Source organism: Hyla sarda, chromosome 8, assembly GCF_029499605.1.
Source record: "Hyla sarda isolate aHylSar1 chromosome 8, aHylSar1.hap1, whole genome shotgun sequence".
Taxonomy (NCBI): domain Eukaryota; kingdom Metazoa; phylum Chordata; class Amphibia; order Anura; family Hylidae; genus Hyla; species Hyla sarda.
The window spans coordinates 136,264,108-136,287,037 of NC_079196.1; the positions used below are offsets into that span (position 1 = coordinate 136,264,108).

The window sequence follows — 22,930 nt, forward strand, 5'->3', positions numbered from 1 at the left end:
TTACAAATAGTGGATGTGCGGCTGGGTTTCTCTTTTTGTGTTGCACATTTGTAGTCTCTCCCTTCTTCCATGGCCAACACTCCACTCCGCCCATTTGGCCCATGCGTTTTTAATTAGCAGGAAACTGCATAAGGGTTTCCTCCTACCATTCTCCCAGCCCTCTGGCAGTGAGCACATGGTAGGTTTCATACTGGTGTGGTTCTCTGTGGCTGGCATTGTTTCTGTGATGCTTTGTTTGTGGGGTGGAGTGGCCCAGAGCCAGGGGTTTGGTTGGGCAGTAGTGGGGCTGCCTGGCCACTGGGTCGCTCCCCCCATTGGGCATGGGGTCTCGGAGGCAGAGGTCGCTGCTGGGCGCTATGCCAGTGTCAGGTTAACCCCTTAAGGACACATGACGTTCTCATACGTCTCCATTTCCGAGTCCTTAAGGACACATGACGTATGAGAACGTCATGTGCTTTACCGGCCCCCCGCAGCCATCTGGAGCGGAGCCGGTGCCCAATGCCTGCTGAAATCGTTCAGCAGGCATCGGGGCATATCGCCCAGGGGGGTCATGATGACCCCCCATGTCGGCGATGGCCGCAGATTGCTGGACAATTCAGTCCAGCGATCTGCGGCGGATTCCAGGTCAATCGGGTCTCCAGTGACGTCAGAGACGGCCGCGAACAGCCATAGTTAGCAGGGGTGAGGTGGCACTGGTGCCACCTCACGATCGCCCTGATTCGTCGGCCGACCAATCAGGGCACCTGCTGCGGGTGTCACTCCCGCAACCCGCTCCGCCCCTCTTCTGGAGGACGTGAGCGGGTGCGGGAAGAAGACCCCGGGTGCTGGGGACCCGATCCCCGGCGTCCCTGTTGGGATCGGTGCCCCAGGAGCAACGTCGGTGGCGAGGGACTGACCTGTGCGGCGGCGTGGAGCAGCAGCAGTAGGAGGTGAGTGACAACCTCCTGCTGTTGCTTAGCAACAGCTCCCAGCATGCAAAAAGGGCATGCTGGGAGCTGTAGTTATGCAACAGCAGGAGGCAGACCACCACATCTCCCAGCATTCCCTTATGGGCATGCTGGGACTTATAGTTTTGCAACAGCTGGAGGCACATTTTTTCTATGGAAAAGTGTACCTTAAGCTGTTGTATAACTACAACTCCCAGCTTGCACAATCAGCTAAAGTGCATGCTGGGAGTTGTAGTGGTGCATCTGCTGGTTGCATAACTACAACTCCCAGCATGCCCGTTGGCTGTCGGTGACTGCTGAGAGTTGTAGTTTTGCAACAGCTGAAGGCACACTGAGCTAAGTAGCAAACCAGTGTGTCTCCAGCTGTTGCATAACTACAATCCCCAGCATCCCCAGCCAAAGTAGTATGCCTCCAGCTGTTGCATAACTACAAGACCCAGCATGCCCTTCCGCTGTCCGTACATGCTGGGGGTTGTAGCTTTTGCAACAGCTGAAGGCACAGGGGCGGAGGTTTACAGTAAGTATCCGGCTGCAAGTTTGAGCTGCGGCAAATTTTCTGCCGCAGCTCAAACTGCCAGCGAGAAACTACTGTGAACCCCTGCCCGTGTGACTGTACCCTAAAAACACTACACTACACTACACTAACACAAAATAAAATAAAAAGTAAAAAACACTACATATACCTCCCCAATAAAAATGAAAAACGTCTGGTACGCCACTGTTTCCAAAACGGAGCCTCCAGCTGTTGTAAAACAACTACTCCCAGTATTGCCGGACAGCTGTTGACTGTCTAGGCATGCTGAGAGTTTTACAACAGCTGGAGGCACCCTGTTTGGGAATCACTGGCGTAGAATTCCCCTATGTCCACCCCTATGCAAGTCCCTAATGTAGGCCTCAAATGCGCATGACGCTCTCACTTTGGAGCCCTGTCGTATTTCAAGGCAGCAGTTTAGGGTCACATATGGGGTATCGCTGTACTCGGGAGAAATTGTGTTACAAATTTTGGGGGGTATTTTCTGCTATTACCCTTTTTAAAAATGTAAAATTTTTGGGAAAACAAGCATTTTAGGTAAAAAAAAAAATTATTTTTTTTACATATACAAAAGTCGTGAAATACCTGTGGGGTATAAAGGTTCACATTACCCCTTGTTACGTTCCTCGAGGGGTCTAGTTTCCAAAATGGTATGCCATGTGTTTTTTTTTTTTTTTGCTGTTCTGGCACCATAGGGGCTTCCTAAATGCGGCATGCCCCCAGAGCAAAATTTGCTTTCAAAAAGCCAAATGTGACTCCTTCTCTTCTGAAACCTGTAGTGCGCCAGCAGAGCACTTTTCACCCCCATATGGGGTGTTTTCTGAATCGGGAGAAATTGGGCTTCAAATTTTGGGGGGTATTTTTTGCTATTACCCTTTTTAAAAATGTAAACATTTTGGGAAACCAAGCAATTTAGGTTAAAAAAAAATGTTTTTTACATATGCAAAAGTCGTGAAACACCTGTAGGGTATTAAGGTTCACATTACCCCTTGTTACGTTCCCCGAGGGGTCTAGTTTCCAAAATGGTATGCCATGTGTTTTTTTTTTGGCTCTTCTGGCACCATAGGGGCTTCCTAAATGCGGCATGCCCCCAGAGCAAAATTTGCTTTCAAAAAGCCAAATGTGACTCCTTCTCTTCTGAGACCTGTAGTGCGCCAGCAGAGCAATTTTCACCCCCATATGGGGTGTTTTCTGTATCGGGAGAAATTGAGCTTCAAATTTTGGGGGGTATTTTCTGCTATTACCCTTTTTAAAAATGTAAAATTTTTGGGAACATTTTAGGTAAAATTTTTTTTTTCTTTTTTACATATGCAAAAGTCGTGAATCACCTGTGGGGTATTATGGTTCACTTTACCCCTTGTTACGTTCCCCGAGGGGTCTAGTTTCCAAAATGGTATGCCATGTGTTTTTTTTTTTGCTGTCCTGGCACCATAGGGGCTTCCTAAAGGTGACATGCCCCCCAAAAACCATTTGTCGCTCCTTCCCTTCTGAGCCCTCTACTGCGCCCGCCGAACACTTTACATAGACATATGAGATATGTCCTTACTCGAGAGAAATTGGGTTTCAAATACAAGTAAAAATTTTCTCCTTTTTACCCCTTGCAAAAATTCAAAAATTGGGTCTACAAGAACATGCGAGTGTAAAAAATGAAGATTTAGAATTTTCTCCTTCACTTTGCTGCTATTCCTGTGAAACCCCTAAAGGGTTAATACACTTACTGAATGTCATTTTGAATACTTTGGGGGGTGTAGTTTTTATAATTGGGTCTTTTATGGGGTATTTCTAATATGAAAACCCTTCAAATCCACTTCAAAACTGAACTGGTCCCTGAAAAATAGTGAGTTTGAAAATTTTGTGAAAAATTTCAAAATTGCTGCTGAACTTTGAAGCCCTCTGGTGTCTTCCAAAAGTAAAAACATTAATTTTATGATGCAAACACAAAGTAGACATATTGTATATGTGAACCCCAAAAAATATATTTTGAATATCCATTTTCCTTACAAGCAGAGAGCTTCAAAGTTAGAAAAATGCAAAATTTTCATTTTTTTCATCAAATTTTGGGATTTTTCACCAAGAAAGGATGCAAGTTAACCATAAAATTTTACCACTAAGTTAAAGTAGAATATGTCACGAAAAAACAATCTCAGAATCAGAATGATAACTAAAAGCATTCCAGAGTTATTAATGTTTAAAGGGACAGTGGTCAGATTTGCAAAAAACGCTCTGGTCCTTAAGGTGTAAAATGGCCTGGTCCTTAAGGGGTTAAAGACCCACTCTAACGAGGTGGCCTTGAAGTGGCGAGTGGGCTTGTACTTTTTGATCAAAATGTATGCTAACAACCTGTTAGTTTTTGAAATTATGCTGAGAAGCATGTAGATCATATTACAAATGGTGGATGTGCGGCTGTGTTTCTCTTTTTGCGCTGCACATGAGTTAGTAGTGCGTTCTTTGTGGCCTTTTTGTGTTAATGGTATTAGCACAAGTCAGTGTATCATTTTTAAATTAGCCTTTTTTTCATATCTGCATCATTTGTGTGATACATTTTTTTTTAAATAGCTTCTGAAATGAATGAAATGCACCCCAAATTTTATTAGGCTGCTTGTCCCATGTTGGGCAGTACCCATGCTTAGGCCATATTTGGTTGCTTGGCCACATGGTGGGACCCAAAAGGAGAGGAGCGCACACTTCTTGCTTGCAATGCATTCAAGCTGTCAGAACAATACCTCACCCATAGAAATAACCCCATTTTTGAAACTATACCCCCTAAAGTATTTACCGAGGGCAGTAGTGATTATGTTAAGCCCTTATTGTGTGGTTGGAATTATTTTAAAGTCAGTGGAAAAAAATAGAAATTAGCTTTTTTTCACAAATAATTTATTTAGATTTTTTCTGAAATGGATTAAATGCACCTGAATTGGGCAGTACCCCCATTTAAGCCATATTTGGTTTCCTGACCGCCTGGTAGGACCCAAAAGGAGAGGTATGCCCTTTTGCTTTCAGGGCATCATTATATGAATAAGACTGCACTCCAAAGGATCGGAGCTGGCAGAACCATAGCGCACCTCCTCAAGTGGCCCCATGTGGACCGCAAGATTTATTTCTGTCTTAGAAAGAAATATGTTTTAGCTGGGCCAGGGAGGGAGGGTGATGGTCCCCATTCATACTGCATTTGTACAGTAGGTAAGAGGTGTAGGAAAGCCAATGTATACTGTCGCAATCTAATTTGTTTTGGTGGAACGAATGGCTTCACCTAGTGACTCTGTTAGGTCCACTTTCTGCTAGTATACTCTAATATGGTGGGACAAAATAGCACAGCAGACTACACTGTTGTGTATGTGGTGCTAAATTAGTGTACACTAGTGGGAAGCAGTCCTAACAGAGCCACTAGGTGACTTTGTTCGGGCCACGGAAATGAATGAGGCTTTGACAGTATATGTCAGCACCACTTCTTTTTTGACGTGATGCTGACGGATACCTCTAACATGCTGCAGAAACACAGTATAAACACGGCCTTTGTGAAATAATATTTAATAAGGCTAGGGTCACACGGAGCGCATCCACAGCATATTTTACGCTGCGGATGCCCTGCCAGCAGTCACAAGAGTGAGCTGGATAAATAGACAAACGTGGTGTCCATCTCCCAGTGCAAAAAAATATATCAAAAGTCCAAAATGTAATCATCTTAAAAACTTCAAAAAGGCAAACATAAAGGATATAAAAAAGTCACATAAACGCAGACGCATTTTGAACTAATTGGATCTTAATTAAGCGCATGACTAAGAACCTATTGGATCAAAACACATCAGTTTCTGTGACTTTTTATATCCTTTATGTTTGCCTTTTTGAATTTTTTAAGATGTTTGTAAAAATTTGGGACTTTTAATATATTCTTTGCACTGGTAGCTGGACACCATGTTTGTCTATTAATCCTGCTCTTTTACGAGAAATGGCTTGGCCATCTATCCTGTGCTTCCAGGACCCACAACAGAGTGCTTGGTTCTCCGATGTTCTCAAGGCGGTGAGCTGGCTGATTCTTCTTTTCCTTACAAGAGCAAGCTCACTGCTGTGGCTGGGTAGCTCAGTGTATCCACTCCTCACTTCCTGCAGGAAATCCACTGCTACAAGTGGACACACTACCCAGCTGCAGCATGGAGCTCGCTCTTGTTACTGCCTTCAGCATGAAAAATGCTCTGGATGCGTTCCATGTGACCCTACCCTTCATGTATTTTTATTATAATTATTATTATTATTATTTTTTTATTAATTCATGTATTTAACCGGGGCTGTAAGGGTTAAACTGCCAGGACAAAGTTTACATGCAGTGCGATACAGCTGAGACCCTGCCATGTTCTTCAGGATCCATGGACGTGTATAATACAGGTGCGGCAATTGTCATCCGCCCTGGACATGTATACATGTCCACGGTCGTTAACAGGTTAAGTCTATTTGAATTCCATTGTGTAACAGTAGCAAATTGGGAAAAATACTTATGCAAGGCACTGTACATATATGCAACGCACATACCGGTGCTTTGTTGCCCAAAGCGCAACATCAAAAAGTGAGCACATTACTGTTCGTCAGCTACTAAAATATGTAAAGGAGTTCACAGCACATATAGCTCCTATACTAGTTTACTAATTCTTTTTTGCATATCCAGGATTGTCAAATGTGCGCAAATTTTGTTAGTCAGCTACTAAAATATGTAAAGGAGTTCACAGCACATATAGCTCCTATACTAGTTTACTAATTCTTTTTTGCATATCCAGGGTTGTCAAATGTGCGCAATTCAATTTTTTTCAATTCTGTCCTACAAATAATTTTATTCTAGGTTCATTATACATCATATGGTAAAATAGAGTACACATAAAAATGTTTTGGGTCTTAAGAGGAAGAAATGTAAGACAAAAATTCTAATTGGGATGGGGTAGGGGAGGGGTATTTCAATTATTGCGATTTCTGTATCTATCTTCAAATGTTCTTTTTCTTTTGCAGAATTTATCCTTTTTCCTAAACCCACCAGCGGCGAGATGGACACAATTGTCTGAAGTGCTAAGCTGGCAGTTTTCCTCTGTAACTAAAAGGGGGCTTCATGCAGATCAACTAAATATGTTAAAAGAAAAATTGTTAGGTAAGAAAGTAATTATTATATGTAATGACTTGTCTCAGTTTGGTCCGAGGGTTGAAGTTTTCTAGCTTCTGGCTTAGCTTGTGTTAAAGGGGTACTCCGGTGAAAAACTAAAAATTTTTTTTTAAATCAACTGGTGCCAGAAAGTTAAACAGATTTGTAAATTACTTCTATAAAAAAATCTTAATCCTTCTTGTACTTATTAGCTGCTGAATACTACAGCGGAAATTCTTTTCTTTTTGAAACACAGAGCTGTCTGCTGACATCACGAGCACAGTGCTCTCTGCTGACATCACTGTCCATTTTAGGAACTGTCCAGAACAGCATATGTTTGCTATGGGGGATTTCCTTTTACGCTGGACAGTTTCTAAAATGGACAGAGATGTCAGCAGAGAGCACTGTGCTCATGATATCAGCAGACAGCTCTGTGTTTCAAACGAAAAAAAATTTCCACTGTAGTATTCAGCAGCTAATAAGTACAGGAAGGATTAAGATTTTTTAATAGAAGTAATTTACAAATCTAGGAAAACAATGCAAAAAAGGCCAGCAAGTAGAAGCATAAAACTTGACTTTTATTCAGGAATCTTCCATATTAAAAACCTTCAGGTGGCAGACAAACATGGACATGTAAAAAATACAAAAATATTGCAATATTTTTGTATTTTGTATTTTTTACATGTCCATGTTTGTCTGCCACCTGAAGTTTATTAATATGGAAGAATCCTGAATAAAAGTAAAGTTTTATGCTTCTACTTGCTGGCCTTTTTTGCATTGCTCTTCTGCTGTCTGGAGGTAGCCGCGCAAGTCCCAGGTGAGCTGAGATTTTTCCCTGGTGTTTAACTTTCTGGCACCAGTGAGTACTAGTGTTGCTCCCGAATATTCGCAATGCGAATATTCGTCGCGAATATAGCATATTCGAAAATTCGCAAATATTTATAATAGCGCAAATAATATTCGCCATTACGAATATTCATTTTTTTGCCCAAACTTGTTTAAACACAGATCACATTATAGTGATCTCCATCGACAGATAAATGCATTGCTGGTATGATTAGAGACCCTGGGGCGAGAATCTGAGGCGATTAGTTTGTGCATGCGAATATTTGTATTGCGAATATTCGTATTGCGAATATTCGCGAATATTTTCCTCGCCCTTCTTATGCCTCTGAGCCAATGAGAGTTCTGCAACCACAGTTGTCATAGGTTAGCAACCTCCCTAGCAACCAATAGAAACTTTCTGGCACGACCAGTATATAAGATCACTCCCAGCAGTATTTCCTTGCAGATTCACATGGTGGTTTTGAGAGTGGAGTGCTTATGTCAATTTTCCAGCATCCTTTGAGCTTTGAGCTTTGTGCTTCATAGTACTACCATAGACCCAACTGCTTTTTTCAAAGCAAAAGACCCAACTGCTTTTTTCAAAGCAAAAGACCCAACTGCATTTTTCAAAGCACATATTTTAGTTTTTTTGTCTAGGTTAGTGTAGATTAGTGTTAGATTTCTGTGTAGTTAGTTTACATGTAAATTTCTTTAAGGTAGGTTAATTTAGTGTGTGTTTAGTTTGTGTTTTTTTGTGTTTAAAAAAAAAAAATTAGAGTAGAGTTATTGTTTAGTTTATATTAGTTTAGTATTTGTTTTAATCGTCCATGTCAGCGTCTGTCTGTTAGCTTAAAAAAAAACAAAACAAAACAAAAAGTTTAGTTTTAGCTGTTAGTTTAGTTTTAGTTCCAGTTTAGTAGTTGTTGTCTGTGTCCTTGTCTTTGTGAAAAAAAAAAAAAAAAGTTAGTTGTAGTTTACATATAGTTTAGTATATGTTGTCATCGTCCGTGTCTGCGTCAGTTAGTGTAAAAAAAAAAAGTTTTAGCTGTAGTAGTTTAGTTGCTCTAGTTTAGTAGCTGTCTGTGTCCTTGTCTACGTCTTTGTCCTTGTGGAAAAAAAAAAAATTATTGTAGTTGAGTAGTCTTTCAGTAGTCATCAGTGTTTGCGTCTTTGTCTGCGTGCTTGTCTTTGTTTTAAAAAAAAAACATCAAATTCATCTTCTCACATTCCCCCCCCAATAAAGTTCCCCCCCCCCCATCATCAAGTATGAGCAACATATGTGGCAGCAGGGGTAGGGGAGTTACTCCCAGTGCTGGGTTGCTGCCAGCACGGGGTAGCTCTCGTGCCCCTACAAGTGGATCAGGTGGAAGGGGAGTCCGCCTGATCCGCGATTTTTTTTCCTCGCGAAGCCGCCCGATATTAACATCTCAGGCTCCAATAGTGGGGGAGTTTATGGGGCACAGCAGTCCTCGGTCCCGACTCCCAGCAGCCCCCACAGAAGCACCACCAGTACACCGGTGCCTTTAGGACCTGCCCTGGGTCTGACATATCTGGGGGCGAAGAGGAGGGTGACCCAACATGGTTGCCACCTCCCTTGTCAGTTCACAGCAGCAGTGACAAGGAAAGTAGGCACCCTGGGGAAACGGTGCGCCAGGTCATTAGGGAGACCAGTGTCAGGGTCTCCCCTGGTGATGGCAGCAGGAGGTGTCAGCAGCAGCAGCAGCCAGCTCCACCTGTGCGCACCGAGCCCGAGCAGGTGCAAGTCAGCATCACCCCATCTGATAGGAGGGCGGTGCTGAAGTCATCTGTCTGGGCTTACTTCACCCTGGCAGCAGACAATCCTACCATAGCCATCTGCCAGCTTTGTCGTGCCAGGGTGAGGAGAGGGAAATGTTTGGCTCGGCTGGGTACCACAGCTCTGACCCAGCATCTCCGAGTCAACCACTGGCGGGAGTATGAGCGGATGAGGTTACAGGGAGCCAGTGTGCAGGGTACAGCAGCCCCTGCAACACCCTCACCTGTTCCCATTAGTTCATGCCCCCCTTCTCCCTCTGGTAGAGGTACTGGTACCGGCAGCCAGTCCTCTTCCTCCATTGCACCCTCTTCTTCAGTGTCTGCACTGCCGTCCGGCACCAGCCGTCTGTCACTGACGCATTTGAACGCACCACTCCCTTCCCCCCTGGAAACCCACGTGTGTGTTCCCTCAATGGGCTCCTGGCATGGGTTATCGCCCAACATCTGCTGCCCTTCAACATCGTGGACAGCAACCCCTTCAGGCAGATGTTGGAGCAGGCCCAACCCAGATGGCGTGTCCCCAGCCGCCATTTTTTTGCCAGGACTGGTGTCCCTGCCCTACACCAGCACATTGTAGAGAATTTATCCCTGTCAGGGTGCATCTCACAATGGATGGCTGGACCAGCAGGCATGGGCAGGGGCGATACATCAGCTTCACGGCCCATTGGGTTTCCCTCCGAGGCGCCGGGGCGGGATCTGCAGCATGAGATTTTGTGGTGCCGCCCCGGGGTGTCCAGGGGAGAACTGCTGGTCTCCCTCAAGCCACTGTCTCCACAGCTGCTGAGCCTCCCAGCAAGCGTCCCCGTAGCTACTCAAGTGTGGGGCACGTGCGCTGTCAGGCCGTGCTCCAGCTTGTTAGTTTAGGGGACCGGAGACACACTGGACATGAAGTGCTGACCGCACTTCAGGCTCAGGTCCAGAAGTGGCTGACACCCCGAAGGCTCCAGGCAGGTATAGTTGTCTGTGACAACGGCAGCAACCTACTCTCCGCCCTCTATGCTGGCAGTCTGACCCACGTGCCCTGTCTGGCACATGTCCTCAACCTTGTGGTGCAGAAGTTCCTGCACACCTATCCCGGGTTTAGTGACATTGTGCTAAGGGTACAGAGGATTGCCAGCCACTTCAGGCGCTCCCCAACCGCTGCCGCGTCCCTGTCCAAGTTGCAGCAGGACAACAGCCTGCCCCCTCACAGGCTGATTGTCGACAGTGTGACACGGTGGAACTCCACCCTCCACATGCTGGAGAGGTTGTGGGAGCAGCGAAGGGCGGTGAGAGAATACCTGCTGTAGCAAGGCACTTCCAGGCCAACACAAACCCTCCCGTACATCACCAATGTGGAGTGGTGGCAGATACAGCAGGTCTGCCATGTGTTGGCCCCTTTCGAGCAGGCGACCAAGATGGTCAGCGGGGAGCATGTCGGCCTCAATGACGTGCTCCCCATAGTGTTCCTGCTGGACAGGGCACTAGATCGCCTGCTCGATGCTGGGGAGAGTGCCTTGGTGGAGCAGGAGGAGGCAGCACTGCTCCACCAAGACCAGGCCCAGGATGAGGAGGAGGTTACTGCTGACGTCCTGGAGTCAGGGCCTGGTCAGTAGGGAGAGCCGGGGTTGGGGGCACCAATAGTCCGGGGGTGGGGCATCTCGGAGTGTGAGCAGCAGCGCCTGCAGCATGAGGAGCTAGAGGTCATGGACCCGGGCAGCCATGAAGAGTCACAGCAGGCTGTGCTCTTCCCCATGGCTGCCCACATGCTGCGATGCCTCAGGAGGGACCCCCGGATCAAGACTATCAAGGAGTGGGATGATTTTTGAATGGCAACCCTTTTAGATCCACGGTGCAAGGGGAAACTGGAGCAGTTCCTCCCAGCCAGCCGGAGGCAGCACCGGATGGAGGAACTGCAGGCCTGCATCGTCAGCCGGTTGGAGCAGGCAACTCCCCGGCCTCCAGTTGTCCCCGCCCATCTCACCAAGCAGGTGGCTGCACCAAGCAGCAGCCGAGCAGGGGACCTAATGAGTGAGATTAGGATGTTCTTCCAATCTGAGCGACCCAGTAGCAGCAGCAGCAGCAGTCACCACCAGCGGCTGGCCCGCATGGTGGCAGACTACATGGGGTCCGTTGGTGCTTCTGACAGTAAGAGCACCAACGACCGCCATGTAGTACTGGGTTGCCAGATTGGACACCTGCCGCGAGCTTGCTCAATATGCGCTGGAGTTATTGTCTTGCCCCCCTCCAGCGTATTATCTGAGCGGACATTCAGCGTGGGAGGTGGGGTGGTCACGGACAAGAGGACCCGTCTGTCCACAGACTCCGTGGACAGATTCACATTCATCAAGATGAATGAGTCCTGGATCGGCGGCGACTTTGTGGGACCTGCCGTCGGTTCAGGGCGCTGAAGGGTCCCTTGTCATTCATTCCCTCTCCTTGGCTCTCCCTCCATTAAATCCGTTGTTTTTTAACTTTTTAGATATTTATTTATATGTGTGTGTGTGTGTGTGTATATATATATATATGACTTTATTTATTTTATAATCATGGTCGAATGGCTTGATATAGTAATTTGATGATGAATTTATTCATTTTTTAATCATGGTTTAATTTATTATTTATAATCATGAAATTATGTAAATAAATCTGTACATTTGATTTTCATTATTTATTTATTTATTTATGTATCTGTCCTTGGGGTCCTCTCTTGCAGAGTAACCCCAGGGCCCCCTGTTATTTTTCTCGTGTTTTTAATTTGTCTTTTAATACCTTAACTTGTGTGCAAAAGTAGTGTTCTACTTTTAAAATGATGTTTAATTTATAAGTCAAGTGTTCTGTAAGTCTATCAAGGTCAGGTGACTCAGGCAGACCAATTAGACCATTGTTGTTAACCCCTCCCTACGAAAAGCCTACATGGAAATTTTTATTCAGCAGTTATAAACAACAAAAATAATAATTAAAAAGGAGACCACACGTTTTTTCTAAAGAATAATTTTTTAATAAATCCTAAAATCAACTATAACAACAACCAAAAATAAATAAATCTAAGATAACTTAATGATTATCTCCTCAATCTCCTCCATTTTCTTCTTGTTTTCGTGCTCCATGCGCCTATATGTCTCCATATGCTTTTGCATCTTCTCCTGATGTTTTGTCTGGTCTCTCATTTTTTTAAAAGTTGTTTTGCAAGAGATATGAAAAAAAAATTGAATTACTTGTAATTCCCTATAGGTGAATGCAGAGCACCCCCCCCTCTTTCCCCCTTCCCTATAGGTAAATTCAGAGCACCCCCACTCCCCTCTCCCCCCTTCCCTATAGGTAAATGCAAAGCACCCCCCTCCCCCTTCCCTATAGGTAAATGCAGAGCACCCCCCCTCTCCCCCCTTCCCTATAGGTAAATGCAGAGCACCCCCCTCCCTCTCCCCCCCTTCCCTATAGGTAAATGCAGAGCACCCCCTTCCCTATAGGTGAATGCAGAGAACCCCCCCTCTCTTCCCCTTCCCTATAGGTAAATGCAGAGCAAACTCCCCCTCTTCGCTATAGGTAAATGCAGAGCACCCCCCTCTCCCCCTTCCCTATAGGTAAATGCAAAGCACCCCCCTTCCCTATAGGTAAATGCAGAGCACCCCCTCCCTCTCCCCCCCTTCCCTATAGGTAAATGCAGAGCACCCCCCCCCTCTCTCCCCCTTCCCTATAGTTAAATGCAGAGCACCCCCCTCCCTCCCCCCCCTTCTCTATAGGTAAATGCCGAGCACCCTCCCTCCCTCTAGGTATATGTAGAGTAACCCCCCCCCCCCTCTCCCTCACCCCCCCCCCTTCCCTTCCCCATAGGTAAATGCTCACCTGATATCCCACGCAGCGATCTCCTCAGCTGCAGGGCCCGCGTCTTCTCCCCTCCACAGTACAGGCGCCGATGAGTGACATCACCGGCGCCTGTACTGCGTGCTGCGTGGGGGCGGGGGTCACATCTCCTCTGTGTAGCTGCAGATGCGGCTCACACAGAGGGGACGCCTTCTTCTGTATGTGCGTGTATCGCGCATACAGGAGAAGGTAGCGCTTACTCCTGTATGTGCGTGTATCGCGCATACAGGAGAAGGTAGCGCTTACTGCTGGGGATCTAAGTGTCCCGGACCTCAGCAGCGGCGGGTCAGTCCGCCTCTGGCACCCCACTTGAGAGTGGCACCCGGGTGCGCCGCCCCCCCCCCTTGGTACTCCACTGGGGCGAGTGCAGGACTTCACCTTTTCCCGGCCCATACATGACATTATATTTCGGTAAAATGTTTATGTAAAGTACAGTTTATTGATTGTTGTTTTAATTTTAAAGTTGGTTATTTTTATAATGCCATATATGTGTTAAACTTAACTTTTATTGGTAAAGTAAAAGATTACTATAGCAATATAGCTTGTATACTGCTGTACCACTCCAGTGCTGTATCATTGTTGCTCCAGGATCACAAATGGTGTTGGAGGGGGAATTTTATTTCACAGTGTTTTAGGGCACTGCCTATTGTGCTCTTCTTGGCCAGTGGTTTTCACCACCCTGAAAATGTCAAGCACCAAGCAGGAACCTGTTGCTACTCTCTTGTTTGGCCTTAAGCTCCCTATGTGTTTTCTTTGGTTGTTGCACAAAATTCTGTAGAAGTTGCATTTTAACTCATCCCCTATCCCCCGCGATTCCCCCTGCAGCAGCCTAGTACCTCAGCAGCCCGGAGCTAAGTTTTCTGCGAGACTGATGGGCGGTGCAGGGGACGGGGCATCGTGACGTCGCGGCCCCACTCCCTCGTGACATCACTTCCACCCCATCAATGCAAGTCTATAGAAGGGGCATCATGCCCCCTCCCATAGACTTGTATCGAGGGGCGGGGCATGACGTCACAATGCCCCATCCCCTGCACCGCCCGTCATCAGCCTCGGTGAAAACTTAGCTCCTGAGGTACTGGGCTGCTGCAGGGGGGGTCCCCAGCAGTGGGCCCCCCACGATTAGACATCTCATCCTTTGTATAGGGGATAAGATGTCTAACAGCGGAGTACACCTTTAAGTCTGCTGGGTGCCAGGTGGTTTTTGAGAGAGCGGCCTTTTCTGAAAGTGATCTGGGGTTTGGGGGGAAGAATAGCTTTCAGAAAGGGATCCAGCAGTGTGTTCCAGTGTTTCTGGATTATGGTCCAGATGGCTTTATTGTCAGCAGTGTACGTTGTTGTAAAATTGCACGGAAATTCTTTTCTGACGTCATTCGGTACAGGTTTAGGTTGTAACCAACTTGTGGTGTGAGTAATGTCCAGGCTCCAGAAATTTTGGTTAAGGTTATCAACAAATGTACTTAAAGGGGTTCTCCGGTGCTTACACATCTTATCCCCTATTCAAATGATAGGGGATAAGATGCCTGATTGCGGGAGTCCCGCCACTGGGGACTCCCGGGATCATGCACGCGGCACCCCGTTTGTAATCCGTCCCCGGAGCGTGTTCGCTCCGGGTCTGATTACCGATGACCACAAGGCCGGCGGCATGTGACGCCACGCCTACGCCCCCGTGTGACGTCACGCTCTGCCCCTCAATGCAAGCCTACAGGAGGGGGCGTGACAGCAATCACGCCCCCTCCCATAGGCTTGCATTGAGGGGCGGAGTGTGACGTCACACGGGGACGGAGGCATGACGTCACACGCCGCCGGCCTTGTGGTCGGCGGTAATCAGACCCAGAGCGAACACGCCCCAGGGACTGATTACAAACGGGGTGCCGCGTGCATGATCCCAGGGGTCCCCAGCGGCAGGACTCCCGCGATCAGGCATCCTTTGGATAGGGGATAAGATGTGTGAGCACCGGAGAACCCCTTTAACCCCTTGGGGACGAAGCCCATTATGACCCTAAGGACGGGAGCATTTTTTGCAAATCTGACCACTGTCACTTTAAGCATTAATAAATCTGGGATGCTTTTACTTACAAATTTGATTCCGTGACAGTTTTTTCGTGACATATTCTACTTTATGGTAGTGGTAAATTTTCGTCAATACTGGTGAAAAATTCAAAAATGTGATGAAAATTTTTAAAATTTTGCATTTTTCTAACTTTGAAGCTCTCTGCTTGTAAGGAAAATAGACATTCCAAATAAATTATATATTTATTCACATATACAATATGTCTACTTTATGTTCCATCATAAAGTTGACATGTTTTTACTTTTGAAAGACATCAGAGGGCTTCAAAGTTCAGCAGCAATTTTCCAATTTTTCACAAAATTTTCTAAATCGGAATTTTTTGGGGACCAGTTCTGTTTTGAAGTGGATTTGAAGGGCCTTCAAATTAGAAATACCCCACAAATGACCCAATTATAAAAACTGCACCACTCAAAGTATCCAAAATGACATTCAGTAAGTTTGTTAACCCTTTAGGTGTTTCACAGGAATAGCAGCAAAGTGAAGGAGAAAATTCAAAATCTTCATTTTTTACACTCGTATGTTCTTGTAGACCCAGTTTTTGAATTTTTACAAGTGTTAATAGGAGAAAAAGACCCCCAAAATTTGTAACTCAATTTCTCTCGATTAAGTAAATACCTCATATGTGCATGTCAAGTGTTCGGCGGGCGCAGTAGAGGGCTCAGAAGTGAAGGAGCAACAATGGGATTTTGGAGAGTGAATTTTGCGGAAATTGTTTTTGGGGGGCATGTCAAATTTAGAAAGCCCCTCTGGTGCCAGAACAGCAGAAAACCCCACATGGCATACTATTTTGGAAACTACACCCCTCAAGGCACGTAACAAGGGGTCCAGTGAGCCTTAACACCTCACAGGTGTTTGACGACTTTTCGTTAAAATCGGATGTGTAAATGAAAAAAAATATTTTTTCACTAAAGTGCAGTTTTTCCCCAAAATTTACAATTTTTACAAAAAGTAATGGGAGAAAATGCCCCCCAAAATTTGTAACCCCATCTCTTCTGAGTATGGAAATACCCCATGTTCTGACGTAAAATGCTCTGCTTGCGCACTACAATGCTCAGAAGAGAAGGAGCACCATTGAGCTTTTGGAAAGATAATTCGTTTGGAATGGTAGTGAGGGCCATGTGCGTTTACAAAGCCCCCGTGGTGCCAGAACAGTGCCCCCCCCCCCCCACATGTGACCCCATTTTGGAATCTACACCCCTCACAGAATTTAATAAGGGGTGCAGTGAGTATTTACACCCCACTGGTGTTTGACAGATCTTTGGAACAGTGGGCTGTGCAAATGAAAAATAAAAAAATTTAATTTCACGGACCACTGTTCCAAAAATCTGTCAGACACCTGTGGGGCGTAAATGCTCACTGTACCCCTTAATACATTGCATGAGGGGTGTAGTTTAAAAATGGGGTCACATGTGGGGGGGTCCATTGTTCTGGCACTATGGGAGCTTTGTAAACACACGTGGCCTTCAATTCCGGACACATTTTCTCTTCAAAACCCTAATGGTGCTCCTTCTCTTCTCAGCATTGTAGTTCGCCTGCAGAGCACTTTACATCCACATATGGGTTATGTTCTTACTCAGAAGAAATGGGGCTAGATAATTTTGGGGGCTTTTTTCCTATTTTCCCTTGTGAAAATGAAAAATTTAGGGTAACACCAGCACTTTAGTGAAAACTTTTTTTTTTACATCTTCCTATCCAAATTTAATGAAAATTCGTCAAACACCTGTGGGGTGTTAAGGCTCACTCTACCCCTTGTCACGTTCCGTGAGGGGTGTAGTTTCCAAAATGGGGTCACATGTGGGTATTTATGTTTTTGCATTTATGTCAGAACCGCTGTAAAATCAGCCACCCCTTTGCAAATCACCAATTTAGGCCTCAAATGTGCATGGTGCGCTTTCACTCCTTTACCTTGTTGTGGGTCCGCAGAACATTTTACCTGCTTGTGAAAATAAAAAGTATGGGGTAACACCAGCATGTTAGTGTTAATTTTTTTTTTTTTTTTTGCACTAACAGGCTGGTGTAGCCCCCAACTTTTCCTTTTCATAAGGGGTAAAAGGAGATAAAGCCCCCCAAAATTTGTAGTGCAATTTCTCCCGAGTACGGAGATACACCATATGTGGCCCTAAACTGTTTCCTTGAAATACGACAGGGCTCTGAATTGAGAGAGCACCATGCGCATTTGAGGACTACATTACGGATTGCATAGGGGTGGACATAGGGGTATTCTACACCAGTGACTCCCAAACAGGGTGCCTCCAGCTGTTGCTAAACTCCCAGCATGCCTGGACAGTCAGTGGCTGTCCAGAAATGCTGGGAGTTGTTGTTTTGCAACAGCTGGAGGCTGAGTTTTGGAAACACTGCCATACAATAAGTTTTTGATTTTTATTGGGGGGGGGGGGACAGTGTAAGGGGTGTATATGTAGTGTTTTACCCTTCATTTTATGTTAGTGTAGTGTTTTTAGGGTACATTCGCACTGGCGTTTTACGGTGAGTTTCCCGCTATGAGTTTGCGCTGCGGCGAAAAACTTCAAGCAGGAAACTTACTGTAAACCTGCCAAAGTAAATGTACCCTGTACGTTCACATGGGGGGGGGGGGGGGGGGGGGCAAAATTACAACTCCCAGCATGTACTGACTGAGAAGTTGTACTTTTGAAACAGCTGGATGCACACTGGTTGGAAAACCTTCAGTTATGTTCTGTTACCTAACTCAATATTTTCCAACCAGTGTGCCTCCAGCTGTTGCAAAACTACATCTCCCAGCATGTTCTGACAGACCGTACATGCTGGGAGTTGTACTTTTGCAACAGCTGGAGGCACACTGGTTGGAAAACCTTAAGTTAGGTTCTGTTACCTAACTTAGTATTTTCCAACCAGTGTGCCTCCAGCTGTTGCAAAAGTACAATTCCCAGCATGCACGGTCTGTCAGTACGTGCTGGGAGTTGTAGTTTGGCAACAGCTGGAGTTACGAAACTACTGTTTGCTGTTTGGGCATGCTGGGATTTGCAGTTTTGCAACATCTGGAGGGCTACAGTTTATAGACCACTGGACAGTGATCTCCAAACTGACCCTCCAGTTGTTGCCAAACTACAAATCCCAGCATGCCCAGACAGCAAAGAGCTGTTTGGGCATGCTAGGAGTTGTAGTTTTTCAAGATCTGGAGGGATACAGTTTAGAGACCACTGTATACTGGTCTCAAACTGCAGTCCTCCAGCTGTTGCAAAACTACATATTCCAGCATGCCTAAACAGCAAACAGCTGTCTGGGCATGCTGGGAGTTGTAGTTTTGCAACATCTGGAGGGCTACAGGTTAGAGACCACTGTAGCCCTCCAGATGTTGCTAGGCAACTTACCGGCTTCCGTAGGATCCAAGGAGCCGTCTTCTTCTGCCGGTTCTTCGGTGCCGGTCCCATTCGGTTCCCCCGTCCTGCCCCGCCTATTGTGGGTGGGCAGGACGGGGAAAACGAAAGTAAACCCCCCCCGCCCCCGATATGCTATTGTTGGTCGCGTCTAGACCACCAATAGCAGGGATAGGAGGGGTGGCACCTCTGCCACCTCACTCCTATCCCTTCAGGGCAATCGTAGGTGTCTTAGACAACCGCGATTCCCCTTATATTCCGGGTCACCATAGACCAGGAATGACCCGGAATCGGCGCAAATCGCAAGTGTGAATTCACTTGCGATTTGCGCCGATCGCCGACATGGGGGGGGGGGTCTGATGACATTTGCGCGGGGTGTCTGCTGATCGATATCAGCAGCCACCCCGGTCCCCGCCCGGCGCACGGCGGGGACCGAAATTCCCACTGGCGTATGGATACGCCCTTCGTCCTTAAGTACCAGGACGCAAGGGCATATGCATACGCCCTTCGTCCCCAACAGGTTAAATCTTCACTGTTACCATTTCAAATAATGAATATATTGTCTAAATATCTCTTGTAGGTTACGGAGTGATGAAAGAGGGGGTTGGTATAGACATATAGGTGTTAGTATAGACCCATAAAGAGATTTGTGAACCTCGGCGCAAAACACGTCCCCATAGCTGTTCCGCATTGCTGTATATACATTTGCCCATTGAATTCAAAGTAGTTGTGCTTGAGAAAGCACGGTAAGCACCTTTTTCAGCACTCGTAGCATTCACTTTGAGAGGCATAACAAATTTGTTTTAACACTATTGGAATATGTACTTACCCACAGTTTTTTCCTTTTTGGGGGCGTTTTCTATAAACAGGTGAAGGGCCCAGCTATGGGGACCACGTGTGCACCATCCTTTGATAATTTATTTTTAGGGTGGTGGGAGAGCACTTATGTTTTTGGGGACACACTACAACACTTCACCAAGCACATTTTATTTTGGGGGAGGTATATTGATGATATTTAGATTTTTTGGGAGGGCGACACTTCACTTTTTCGAGATTTGGTTGATCATTTGAATTCCAACGATATAGGGATGAGATATACCATGGAGGTAGGAGGTAATAAAATCAATTTTCTGGACATCACGATATACATCGATAGTGACTTGAAGATACAGACAGATATCTACAGGAAGCCCACAGCTACCAACAGCTTCCTGCATTGGAATAGCTGGCATCCTGGTACTTTGAAACGGAGTATACCCTACGGGCAATATCTACGGGCAAAAAGGAACTGCTCAGAAGAAAATAACTTTCTGGCAGAGAGTGTGAATCTAATGCAAAGATTCATTAATAGAGACTATCCCAAGAAGCACATGAGGAGAGCATTTAATAAAGTAAAAACTATGGATAGAACAGACCTATTTGGAACTAAAAGAACATCACCAGTAGAAGATAAGATTATCAGATGCATAGGCACATATGATGCATATGCATCTAGGATAATGCAAATCCTCAAACGACATTGGCACGTATTGAGGGTAGACACAGATTTACAAACAGTGATTGGTTTAAGACCTAACATAACTTACCGGAGAGGATCCAACATTCGCGACCTACTAGTGCACACCAATTGCAATAAAGAAGGCACAAGTTTGGGAACATGGATCCCTGATCCACCGATGGGATCTCATCCATGTGGCCATTGTTCGATGTGCAAATATATGCCCAAAATCAAGAAATTCACTAACCCAGTGGATCATAAGGAATATACAATCAGACAATTCTTGAATTGCAGTAGCCAAAACGTTGTGTACATTGCCACATGTACCTGTCCCAAACTGTACGTAGGAAAAACTGTACAGGAATTACGTAAGAGGATCAGCAAACACATAAGTACAATTAGGACTGGAGTAGACACTCCACTGGCAAGGCACATAAAATTTAAACACAACAATCAAACCGACATATTAAGATTCTGGGGCCTCTGCCAAATTAGGATTGGCCCTAGGAAAGGGAACGTCGCCAAATAATTGTTAAAGGAAGAGGCAAGGTAGATTTACCGCCTGAATAGCAAATTTCCAGGAGGCCTTAATGAAGAATTTACTTTTGCGGCGTTCCTTGAATAATGAAAGCTCAACTGTCATGGAAATATACCCCCCAGACTAATAACATGACAGTATAGATGGTGATACGTGTAATGCAGCTGTACTTTTTGCTGCTGTTTATCACTCTTTATCAGCAGGAAAATAGTTTTATTGTGCGGTCAGCAACAGTCGGATAGGCATGGCTGGGGATCGTAATGCCCCGCCTCCGCCACGCCTATCCCCTGTAAGTGAGCGCTGGACCACTGTGTGATTGACACACAGGTCCCCATCCCCTGATGTCCATGATATGCGGGCCGGCGTGACTCCACTGAGCCTATACATATAATGTGCACCTTTATGTTATATGAAATACAGTGCCCGTACTCCTCTTCTTTCTTCTCATGGTGCCGGAGACGCGCTGCTTCTGCTTTCACTACAGGCACAGAGTTCGCTCCCGTTGTCTGCCACCAGCTCAGTGCGCCTGCGCAATGCTAGAGGCAGGGAGCGAGCTCTCTGCCTATAGTGAAAGTAGAAGCAGCGCGGCACCATGAGAAGAAAGAAGAGGAGTACGGGCACTGTATTTCATATATCATAAAGGTGCACATTATATGTATAGGCTCAGTGGAGTCACGCTGGCCTGCACATCATGGACATCGGGGGGTGGGGACCTGTGTGTCAATCACACAGTGGTCCAGCGCTCACTTACAGGGGATAGGCGTGGCGGAGGTGGGGCATTACGATCCTCAGCCACGCCTATCCGACTGTTGCTGACAGCACGATAAAATAATTTTCCTGCTGATAAAGAGTGATAAACCGCAGCCAAAAGTACAGCTGCATTACACGTATCACCATCTATACTATGATGTTATTAGTCTGGGGGGTATAATTTCCATGACAGTTGCGCTTTAAGTGTTACTATATATTAAGTGCCTATTATTGAATACCCGCAATAGACATAGCCTCAGGACTTAGGTCCAAGTAATTTACACTAAGCATAAATTCCCTACTGGGGACATTTAATCAATTTTTTAGGGATTCTCCATATAATAGACCTTGATATAAGAAAGCAATATCATATTACCGGTTGATCCAGGTGATGGTGTTTTGCTGGGGAGATCTGACCTAAGGTGGTGGCATCTTTGGGATGGGACAGACTACCTAAATGTAAAGAAAGATCATGAATAATATTAAGGGATAGATTACCTAAATGGAAAGTAACATCATAACCGATACTTACCTGAGATTATCTATACCTATCAAGCAGATCAGAGATATTTGAAAATAATATTGAGATAACAAAAGAACTAAATAGATAGTTTGACACATATCCAATAGCTTTAATCTCAATATTTATACATGAATATATCTAAGTATATCATAGACCCATAGAGAACATACCAACTTAGAAAACTAGGTGGTGAATAAGCTTAGACAGAGAGTGATGTTCTGTTCCCCTTTTTCTAATGTACATATACCTAAATATATAATAGCTTTTTAATGAGAAATAGTGGTAAAACAAAACCATAATCCCCAGCTCTCTATTATAGATAACTATGTCACCACACCAGCAAAACCCTAGCTTAAGATCACTATATTCCCTATTCAAGTGTTAAAACATGCGCAATGGACTTAGGTTAAAAAAATCTGAACTAAGTCCAATGACATGCGCGGACAATATGGCCGCGAGGAGATATTGCTATAACTACGGCAGAGTATACATATACACTCTTACGTGAGAGACACGAGCCGTGATTGACGTCACAGATAAACAAAAGAACTGATAGGCGGAAATACAGGCACATGACCTATCATAACAAAGAATTGGATTGGCCAGTTTCTCTGCAGGCGTAATACATCATGACGCTGTAACCTATGATTGGCCAGAGTGTCCCGCGATACATGAGAACATGACGTGACAGCATTGGAGAATAGATCCACAGGAAATTGTCACAATGAGAAGTTATATAAACTACGTCCGGCATGTTATTAGCCCCATAGCCCTTGACAAAGCGGACTTGTTCAGCGAAATGTCGGGGGGGCTAGCTAATGATTTTATCCAGCAGATAGGCAGTTGATCAGTAGCATTAATAATGTACAGAACATACTACACCCAGCACTTACAATAGAGTAATAGAGTATTCAGGAGAGGCTATCCTCTCCTTCCCTGACATATTGATACCGCTGATAATTTTAAGTGTATGTCTTTAGGGTATATATACAATTTTAATATTGGCATGTAATAAAGTATCACATTTTACGGGGGGGTTTCTAGTAAGGGTTGTCCTCGCAAGGAGTTTACCCCTTAAAGGTTGCTTATGATGTATTGCCCTGGAACCTTCAGGGATCCTTATTTTGTCTCCTACAT

General features: G+C 45.3%; 1 protein-coding gene across 5 annotated transcripts in view; it reads left to right on the forward strand.

The window, feature by feature from the left end:
- Positions 1-22,930, forward strand: part of STAT1 (signal transducer and activator of transcription 1) — a 1,320,138-nt gene that overhangs the window by 921,353 nt on the left and 375,855 nt on the right. For all 5 annotated transcript variants that reach the window (XM_056535944.1, XM_056535945.1, XM_056535942.1 and 2 more), the window contains one exon: positions 6,472-6,607. In XM_056535944.1, coding sequence (XP_056391919.1) covers positions 6,472-6,607 — 136 coding nt within the window. The remainder of the gene's footprint in view (positions 1-6,471; positions 6,608-22,930) is intronic.